This window comes from Struthio camelus, chromosome 36 (assembly GCF_040807025.1).
Source record: "Struthio camelus isolate bStrCam1 chromosome 36, bStrCam1.hap1, whole genome shotgun sequence".
In the NCBI taxonomy this organism is placed as follows: domain Eukaryota; kingdom Metazoa; phylum Chordata; class Aves; order Struthioniformes; family Struthionidae; genus Struthio; species Struthio camelus.
Window position 1 is genome coordinate 213226 of NC_090977.1, and position 10070 is coordinate 223295.

At 65.1% G+C, this 10070-nt stretch overlaps 1 protein-coding gene across 1 annotated transcript; it reads left to right on the forward strand.

Annotated features, from left to right (window-relative positions):
- The first annotated feature begins 806 nt into the window (after positions 1-806).
- LOC138063850 (zinc finger protein 271-like) lies at positions 807-7749 on the forward strand. Its single transcript, XM_068923984.1, has 2 exons — positions 807-1792; positions 6843-7749. Exons 1-2 carry the CDS (start codon positions 841-843, stop codon positions 7739-7741), a joined length of 1851 nt encoding a protein of 616 aa, XP_068780085.1. The 5' UTR covers positions 807-840; the 3' UTR covers positions 7742-7749.
- The last annotated feature ends 2321 nt before the right edge of the window (positions 7750-10070 follow it).

Consider the following 10070-nt stretch of genomic DNA (forward strand, 5'->3'; position numbering starts at 1 on the left):
GGGAGGTGGGGTGCTCCGGGGGGGTTTTGGGGTGCCCCGGGGGGGTTTGGGGTGTCCCGACGGGATTGGGGTGCCCCCAGGGAGGGTTTCGGTGCCCCCAGGGGGGTTTTGGGTGCCCCGGGGGAGGCTGGGTGCCGTCATCCTGCGGGAGGGTCCGTGTTGCCCCCCTCGATGGGGCAGCATGAACGCGGAGGGAGACGGGCGCCCGGGGGGCTTTTGTCTTATTTCCTCCTTTCCTTCTTCATGTCTCCTTCTTTCCTCTTCTTTTCTCCTTCTTTTATCTCTTTCCTTCTTCTTTCTCCTTTTCTCCTCTTTTCTCCTTCTTTCCTTCTTCTTTCCTCCTCTTTCCTTCTTCTTTCATCCTCTTTTCTCCTTCTTTCCTTCTTTTTTCATCCTTTTTTCTCCTCCTCCTTCTTTCTCCTTTCCTTCTTCTTTCCTTCTCCTTTCCTTCTCCTTTCCTTCTCCTTTCCTTCTTCTTTCTCCTTCTTTCCTCCTCTTTCCTTCTTCTTTCATCCTCTTTTCTCCTTCTTTCCTTCTTTTTTCATCCTTTTTCCTCCTTCTCCTTCTTTCTCCTTTCCTTCTCCTTTCCTTCTTCTTTCCTTCTCCTGTTCTCCTTCTTTCTCCTTCTTTCCTCCTCTTTCCTTCTTCTTTCATCTTCTTTTCTCTTTTTTCCTTCTTTTTTCATCCTTTTTCCTCCTTCTCCTTCCTTCTCCTTTCCTTCTCCTTTCCTTCTCCTTCCCTCCATCCCTCCCTCCATCCCTCCCTCCATCCCTCCCTCCATCCTTCCCCCCCTTCCCAGGCGGTGATGCCGCAGGCCTGAGGCCTCCCCGGCAGCCGGCGATGGCCCCCCGGAAGGCGAAGCGGCGCCCGGCGGCGGAGGCGCCCGGCGGGAGCCCGCGGCGGCTGGAGGGGGCCCCGGAGCCGGAGCCGCCGCCGGAGCCGCTGCCGCTGCCGGTGCCGCCGCGGGCGCTGCGGGGCCTGGGGAAGCGCAAGGGCTTCGCGGTGCACCAGGGCGCCCCGCCGCCCGAGAGCCCCAACATCTGCGTCGAGTGCGGCAAGAGCTTCACGCAGAGCTCCAGCCTGGCCAGCCACCGGCGCACCCACACCGCCGAGCGGCCCTACGAGTGCGCCGAGTGCGGCAAGCGCTTCGGCGTCAGCTCCAGCCTCAGCCGCCACCAGCGCATCCACACCGGCGAGAAGCCCTACGGCTGCCCCGAGTGCGGCAAGCGCTTCAGCGACAAGTCCAACCTCACCCAGCACCGGCGCGTGCACACCGGCGAGAAGCCCTACCAGTGTGGCGACTGCGGCAAGAGCTTCAGCCGCAGCTCGCACAAGAAGAAGCACCTGCGGCCGCCGCCGGCGGGCAGGCGGCTGGGCCGCTGCGGGGCCGGGCCGGCGCCGCGCGAGCCCCCCGGCGCGCCCAAGCCCAAGGCCCGCCGCAAGGTCGAGGTGCTCAACGCCTGCCCCGAGTGCTGGCAGAGCTTCAGCCAGAACGCCGACCTGGTCAAGCACATGCGCATCCACACGGGCGAGAAGCCCTTCGCCTGCCCCGAGTGCGGCAAGCGCTTCAGCGTCAGCTCCAACCTCTTCCGCCACCGGCGCATCCACACCGGCGAGAAGCCCTACGCCTGCGCCGACTGCGGCAAGCGCTTCACCGACAAGTCCACCCTCACCCAGCACCGGCGCATCCACACCGGCGAGAAGCCCTACGTCTGCGCCGTCTGCGGCAAGGGCTTCAGCCACAGCTCCCACCACAAGCGGCACGAGAAGATCCACAAGGGCGAGCACCCGCTCTTGGCCTTCGCCTCGTACTGAGCCGCCCCGGCGCGGGAGCCGCCGGCGCTTCCCGGTCGCCGCTCGGGCCGGAAACCTGCCGGCTGCGGCGGGGAGAGGCGGCGGTTGGAGGCTGCCCCGGAAAGCCGCCCGGGAGAGCCGCCGCGCCGCCCCGCCGCGCTCTGCTCCCCGCCGAGGCGCTCGCCGGCGGCCCCTTTCCTCCCTCCTTTTCCCGGAGCGGAGCCGTTTCGCCGGCAGCAGTCGGGTTTCGGACTCGTCTCCGGAGCCGTTCCCCGGTCGGCACCGCACGTGGCCGAGGAGCAAACGTGACTTTTCTCCCCCGGTCCCGAAACCCTCGGGAAGAGGGATGCCGCGTGCCGTTCCCGCGCTCCGGGGAGAGCCGGGCTGGCCGGCAGGTTCCCGCGCGGCGCCCCGCTCGCCCAGCCGGGACCGCGGCGCCCGTCGCCGCCACGCGAATCCCGCTGCCGCCCTGGTTCCCGCCGGCGACGGCGCCGTTACTTATGCGGGATGGCGTTTCCGTCCCGGCCAGCGTTTCCTCCCGCCGGTTGGGGCTCGCCCGCGTTACGGTCCCGCGGCCGTGCCCCGGCGGAGGGGGCGGAGGAGCCGCCCGGGCTCCTCGCACCCCGACCCGCCGCAGTTTTCCACATCCCTCCCTCCCTCCCTCCCTCTCTCATAGGGTTTTGTAGCGCCCATCACCGTAGCAGCTAGGCTTGTCCTAGGTAAATAAAATAATAATGGGGCAAAACCCCCCGAACTCGAGGCAGGCTGTTGTCCGATGCGTTACTCGCGGCCGCCCGGCGGGAACGCGGCGTGGGAACGGGCCGCGGGAACGCGCCGCTACCCCGGGCGGCTGCTTCCTCGGCACGTTAAGGTGAACCGGCGGCACCGGCAGGGGGATATTTCCTGCTCCGGCCCGGGACCTGCAGCGTTTCCTGAAGCTGCCTGAGGTGGGTGGGAGCGGGACAGCAAGTGCCAGGGCAGCGGCAGCTCCAGTCTTCCCACGTTGTCCCGTCTGCAGGCCTGGGCCACCATCCTCCTCCTCTTTCCATGGAGGCCCAACCTTTCCCATGATGCAAGATGAAGATGCCGATGTCCCGTCACCCAGGAGGATGAAGACACCAGTGTCTGGTCATCCAGCAAGATGAAGATGTTGGTGATCCACCATCTGGCAAGGCAAAGATGCCAGTGTCCCGTCATCCACCAGGATGAAGACGCTGGTCCCTGGTCATCTGATGAGACAAAGATACTGGTGTCCCATCATCCAGCAAGATGAAGACAAGAGTGCCCTGTCATCTAGTGGGATGAAGACGCTGGTGTCCCATCATCCAGTGGGATGAAGACACTGGTGTCCCATCATCCAGCAAGGTAAAGATGCTGGTGTCCAGTCATCTGGTGGGATGGAGGTGCCAGTGTCCCATCATCTGGCAGGATGGAGATGCTGGTGTCCCAACATGCGGCGGGATGGAGATGCCGGTGTCCCGACGTGCGGCAGGATGGAGATGCCGGTGTCCCGACATGCAGCAGGATGGAGATGCCGGTGTCCCGACATGCGGCGGGATGGAGATGCCGGTGTCCCGACATGAGGCGGGATGGAGATGCCGGTGTCCCGACGTGCAGCAGGATGGAGATGCCGGTGTCCCGACATGCGGCGGGCTGGAGATGCCAGTGTCCCGACATGCGGCGGGATGGAGATGCCGGTGTCCCGACGTGCAGCAGGATGGAGATGCCGGTGTCCCGACGTGCGGCGGGATGGAGATGCCGGTGTCCCGACATGCGGCGGGATGGAGATGCCGGAGTCCCGACATGAGGCGGGATGGAGATGCCGGTGTCCCGACATGCGGCGGGATGGAGATGCCGGTGTCCCGACATGCAGCAGGATGGAGATGCCGGAGTCCCGACATGCAGCAGGATGGAGATGCCGGTGTCCCGACGTGCGGCGGGATGGAGATGCCGGTGTCCCGACATGCGGCGGGATGGAGATGCCGGAGTCCCGACATGAGGCGGGATGGAGATGCCGGTGTCCCGACATGCGGCGGGATGGAGATGCCGGAGTCCCGACATGCGGCGGGATGGAGATGCCGGAGTCCCGACGTGCGGCGGGATGGAGATGCCGGTGTCCCGACGTGAGGCGGGATGGAGATGCCGGAGTCCCGACATGCGGCGGGATGGAGATGCCGGAGTCCCGACGTGCGGCGGGATGGAGATGCCGGAGTCCCGACATGCGGCGGGCTGGAGATGCCGGTGTCCCGACGTGCGGCGGGATGGAGATGCCGGAGTCCCGACGTGCGGCGGGCTGGAGATGCCGGTGTCCCGACGTGAGGCGGGATGGAGATGCCGGAGTCCCGACATGTGGCGGGATGGAGATGCCGGTGTCCCGACATGCGGCAGGATGGAGATGCCGGTGTCCCGACGTGAGGCGGGATGGAGATGCCGGTGTCCCGACGTGCGGCGGGATGGAGATGCCGGTGTCCCGACGTGCAGCAGGATGGAGATGCCGGTGTCCCGACGTGCAGCAGGATGGAGATGCCGGTGTCCCGACATGCGGCGGGATGGAGATGCCGGTGTCCCGACGTGCAGCAGGATGGAGATGCCGGTGTCCCGACATGCGGCAGGATGGAGATGCCGGTGTCCCGACGTGCGGCGGGATGGAGATGCCGGTGTCCCGACGTGCAGCAGGATGGAGATGCCGGTGTCCCGACGTGCAGCAGGATGGAGATGCCGGTGTCCCGACATGCGGCGGGATGGAGATGCCGGTGTCCCGACGTGCAGCAGGATGGAGATGCCGGTGTCCCGACGTGCAGCAGGATGGAGATGCCGGTGTCCCGACATGAGGCAGGATGGAGATGCTGGTGTCCCGACGTGCAGCAGGATGGAGATGCCGGAGTCCCGACATGCAGCAGGATGGAGATGCCGGTGTCCCAACGTGCGGCGGGATGGAGATGCCGGTGTCCCGACATGCAGCAGGATGGAGATGCCGGTGTCCCGACGTGCAGCAGGATGGAGATGCCGGTGTCCCGACGTGCGGCGGGATGGAGATGCCGGTGTCCCGACGTGCGGCGGGATGGAGATGCCGGTGTCCCGACATGCGGCGGGATGGAGATGCCGGTGTCCCGACGTGCGGCGGGATGGAGATGCCGGTGTCCCGACGTGCGGCGGGATGGAGATGCCGGTGTCCCGATATGCGGCGGGATGGAGATGCCGGTGTCCCGACATGCGGCGGGATGGAGATGCCGGTGTCCCGACGTGCGGCGGGATGGAGATGCCGGTGCACCCCTGGGCCGGGGGTCGCCGGGGCCCCCGGGGCGGCCGCTCCCCGGCGCCGCGCGGCATCGGGGGCTGTTGTCGCTAGAGGGCCCTGGCTGGAGCTCGGGGAGCGGCGGCTGCTCTCGCCCTGCTCCGCTCTGTGCAGGATATCGCCGTTGAGCTTCCTGGGTCAGCAGCCTCCATTGTCGGCCGGGAGCCGCCGGGAGCCGCCGGGAGCCGCCGCCGGGAGCCGCCGCCGGGAGCCGCCGCCGGGAGCCGCCGCTCGCGCTGCCCCGCGGCCGGGAGCGCCCGGGGCTGGTGCCGGTGGGTCCCGGAGCGCCCCATCCCCGCCCCGACCCCGGCCCCGATCCCGACCCCGATCCCGGCTCCGACCCCGGCTCCGACCCCGGCTCTGATCCCGGCTCCGATCCTGGTCCCGGAGCGCCCGATCCCGGCTCCGATCCCAGCCTGATCCCGGCTCCAATCCTGGTCCCGGAGCGCCTGATCCCAGCCTGATCCCGGCTCCGATCCCAGCCTGATCCCGGCTCCGATCCCGACCCCGATCCCAGCTCCGATCCCAGCCTGATCCCGGCTCCGATCCCGACCCCGATCCCAGCTCTGATCCCAGCCTGATCCCGGCTCCAATCCTGGTCGCGGAGCGCCTGATCCCAGCCTGATCCCGGCTCCGATCCCGACCCCGATCCCAGCTCCGATCCCAGCCTGATCCCGGCTCCGATCCTGGTCCCGGAGCGCCCGATCCCAGCTCCGATCCCAGCCCTGTCCCAGCTCCAATCCTGGTCCCGGAGTGCCTGATCCTGGCTCCGATCCCGGCTCCAATCCCGGCTCCAATCCCGGTCCCGGAGCGCCCGATCCCAGCTCCGATCCCAGCCCTGTCCCAGCTCCAATACTGGTCCCGGAGTGCCCGATCCTGGCTCCGATCCCGGCTCCAATCCCGGCTCCAATCCTGGTCCCGGAGTGCCCGATCCTGGCTCCGATCCCGGCTCCAATCCCGGCTCCAATCCCGGCTCCAATCCTGGCTCCAATCCCAGCCCCGGAGCGCCCGATCCCGGCTCTGATCCCACCTCCGATCCCAGCTCTGATCCCAGCCCCAGACCTGGTGCCGGTGCCAATGCCGGTGCAGGTCCCGCAGCGCCTCCTCGGGTCCGGAGCGCCCGGGCTGGGCTGGGCCCGGGGGGACCCCGCAGCCCCTCTCCGTGTGGGTCCCCTCGTGTCCGTGGGTCGCTGCTCCACGTCCCTCTTTTCCACCCGGGATTGCGTCCGCCCCGTCGTCGCACGTCGCTGAGGGTGCGTTCGAGCCCGGCTGGGGGGCTTGGACACCTCTTCGCCTTCCTTGCGTCCGACCGGGGCGCGGGAACCCAGCCGTCCCCCCCCGTGGTGGCCCCAGTATGGTTTGGGGCACCGTGGCAATTTGGGATGTTGGGGTGACGGCCTGGGAGCCGCCTTTGCTGGAAGAAGGAGGAGGAGGAGGAGGATGGGGCTGGTGGACCCTCATCTCCACGTGCGTTGGGGCAAAGCTGACGGCTCGCCTCTCTCTTCCCCCAGATGCTGGAGCCGTGAGCGTTCCCGCCGGGTGACCTTCCCCAGCGGAGCTGGCTTTGGGAGCGAGCGCTTGTCCAGGATGTCCCCCAAGAAGTCCAAGGGTGCCGCGGGCAAGAGCCTGGAGAAGAAGAAGCCTCCGAAGAACAAGCGCAAGTCGGAGAGGCCCAAGCGGAGCCCTCCCGAGGAGGAGGAGGAGGAGGAGGCCACCACCGTGTACCAGCCGCCGGCCAAGGGCGACCGGCCCAACCTCTGCTCCGAGTGCGGCAAGAGCTTCCTGCACAGCTCGGACCTGGTGAACCACCAGCGCATCCACACCGGCGACAAGCCCTTCGTCTGCACCGAGTGTGGCAAGAGCTTCCGGCAGAGCTCCACCCTCATCACCCACCAGCGCATCCACACCGGCGAGACGCCCTACGAGTGCAGCTACTGCGGCAAGAGCTTCCGCGTCAGCTCCAACTTCGTGCGCCACCAGCGCATCCACACGGGCGAGAAGCCCTACAAGTGCCCCATCTGCGGCAAGAGCTTCACCGACAAGTCCACCCTCACCCAGCACCAGCGCGTCCACACCGGCGAGAAGCCCTACAAGTGCGCCGACTGCGGCAAGAGCTTCAGCCGCAGCTCGCACCGCAAGCGGCACCTGCGCAACCCGCCGGCCAAGGGCCGCGGCAAGTGCGCCCACCGCCCCGCCGAGCCGCCCGGCGCGCCCAAGCCCAAGGAGAGCAAGGCCAGGCGGAAGGCGCCGGCGGCGGCCCTGGAGATCCCCAACACGTGCGCCGAGTGCTGGCAGAGCTTCAGCCAGAACTCGGACCTGGTCAAGCACATGCGCATCCACACGGGCGAGAAGCCCTTCAAGTGCCCGCACTGCGGCAAGCGCTTCAGCGTCAGCTCCAACCTCACGCGCCACCAGCGCATCCACACCGGCGAGAAGCCCTACGCCTGCGCCGACTGCGGCAAGCGCTTCACCGACAAGTCCACCCTCACCCAGCACCGGCGCATCCACACCGGCGAGAAGCCCTACGCCTGCGCCGTCTGCGGCAAGAGCTTCAGCCGCAGCTCGCACCACAAGCGGCACGAGCGGACCCACGCCGGGGACAACCCCGACGCCTTCCTGCCCCTCTGGCACTACCCGGCGCCCAGCTTTTAGCCTCTGCCCGCGGGGGCGGAAGGTCCCCGGGATGCGATCGGCCGCTGCTGCTGGAGCCGCCTGCACGGGGTCCCCACGGGATCGACCTTCCCAGACGTTCCCGGGTGTTCCCAGGCATTTCTGGCCATTTCTGGATGTTCCCAGATGTTCCCAGATGTTCCCAGATGTTCCTGGGCGTTCCAGACATTCCCAGATGCTCACAGATGTTCCCAGATGTTTCTGGATGTTTCTGGACGTTCCTGGGCGTTCCAGACATTCCCAGATGTTCCCAGACCTTCCTGGGTATTTCTGGGCATTCCTGGATGTTCCTGGACGTTCCCAGGTGTTCCTGGACGTTACCAGACGTTCCCGGGCATTTCTGGGCATTCCCAGATGTTCCTGGACGTTCCCAGATGTTCCTGGATGTTCCCAGGTGTTCCCGGACGTTACCAGATGTTCCCGGGCATTTCTGGGCATTCCCAGATGTTCCTGGATGTTCCCAGGCATTCCTGAGTGTTCCCAGATGTTTCTGGGCTTTCCCGGATGTTCCCAGATGTTCCCAGACGTTCCCGGACGTCCCCGGGAGCCGCCGCGGTGCCCCCGTCCCCCCGCTGCTGCTGCTGCAGGGGCCGATGGGGCAAGGGGAAGATTTTGGTTTTTTTCCCCCCTCCCCATTTTTCCGGATTTTCCTGCCAACGCGCTCACCTTGGAAACTTGGACTTACGGCCGGGCTTGCCCGGCGGAGCCGGCGCTCCCTCAGCCGCTCGGTGTCCGCCCGCCCCGGGCGCCTACGGAAACGCTTCCGCGGGGGATTTCTTGTGCCGAGACTTTCGCTTTTGTTGGCCCGCTGCTCCCAAAGCAGCGTCAGCGCCCGTGGTCCGGGCGCCGGCAACGCTCCGGAGCCGGCCTGAGGATGCCGACGGTGCAGGGTGGGTTTTTCTAAGGGAAACACGGTGTTTTCAGCCCTGATTACTTTCCTACCGGGAAGCTCAGCAGGTGCCGAGGGCCCGCGGAGGCGAATTGGCGGAATGTGGAAATTTCCGGCGAATCTCGGGACGCATCGGCGGCCCGGGAGGCGGGAGACTCCCGCGGCATCGCCGGCCCGGGTGAATTCGGGGCCGCGCTGCTGCCCCCCCCCCCCCCCCGGCGTTTCCCAGCCTCCGCGTCCACGGTCGGAGCGCGAACATCCGAATTTCGGCAAATCGGGGCATTGCCTCGGCCCGTCCTGCTGCAGAACCGGAGCGGGGACTTCGGGAAATAATTCCTACGGGAATTTTCTAGCTTTTTCCTCCCCCCCCGCCCAGGCTGCAGCACCGCCTCCCCCAGCCCCTTTTCCGCCCGGCCCTTCCCGAGGGCCGATTGACGAGCGCACAACCCCGCCGCCGGGCTTCGCCGGGGCCCAATTCCCCTTTTTTTTTGGCCTGGGTTCAGGCCGCCGGTTTTGGTTTACGTGAGGGTTAAAAAACAAACAAAAAAAAGTTTCCCCATTGTGAAAAAAAAAAAAAACCCTGAATAAAATATTGTCTTTTTTGGTCTTTTTTTGGGGGGGGAAGAAGGGGGATTTTTTTTTTTTCCCCGGCGGAAGCGAAGCCGGGGTGAATTCCGAGGACGCAGCCCCCCGGCGGTTTTGGGGTGATAGACCCCGGGTGAATTGGGGCTGCGGATGCGGACGGGGGGGTCGGGCGCAAAGCGGAGCCGCTGGAGCCCCCAGGGCTCCCTCCTTACTGGGTTTTAAAACGTCTCTTTTTTTTAAGCTTTTGCCCTCGTTTCGAAGGGAGCCGGGCGGCCCCGGCGGGATTCGTTCGTCCCGCCGAGCTTTTCCTTTCCGCTCTCCTCTCTCACTTCTCCCTTTTTCCCCTTTTCTTGCCTCTTTTCTCCTTTCTCTTCCCTTTTCCTTCCTCTTCCATTTCCTCGCTTCTCTTTCCTCTCTTTTTTCCCTTTTCTCTTCTCTTTTTCTCACCCTCTTTCTTTCTATTTTTCTCCTTTCTCTTTTCCCTTCCTTTTCCCTTCCCTCTTTTTCCTTTTCTCTTCTCATTTTTCTTCTCTTCCTTCTTATTTTTCTTCCTTCCTTTTTTCTCCCTTCCTTCCTCTTTCTCTTTCTCCTTTTGTTCTCTTCTTCCTTCTCTTCTTCTTCTTCTTTTCTTCCTCTTCTTTTTCCTCTTCCTCTTCTTCCCTTTCCTCTTCCTTCCTCTTCTCCTTCTTCTTCCTCTTCTTCTTCCTCTTCCTCTTCTTCCTCCTCTTCCTTTTTCTCTTCTTCTTCCTCTTTCCTCTTCTTCCTCTTCTTCTTCCTTTCTTCCTCTTCCTCTTCTTCTTCCTCTTCCTTTTCTTCTTTCTCTTCTTCTTCCTCTTC

What these genes read in the sequence shown, in the direction of transcription:
- LOC138063850 (XM_068923984.1), top strand. Translation starts at nt 841, where the DNA reads ATGGCCCCCCGGAAGGCGAAGCGGCGCCCGGCGGCGGAGGCGCCCGGC. An exon ending in CCACAAGGGCGAGCACCCGC is followed by an intron (nt 1,793 to 6,842) that starts TCTTGGCCTTCG and finishes GCGACCGGCCCA; the next exon opens with ACCTCTGCTCCGAGTGCGGC.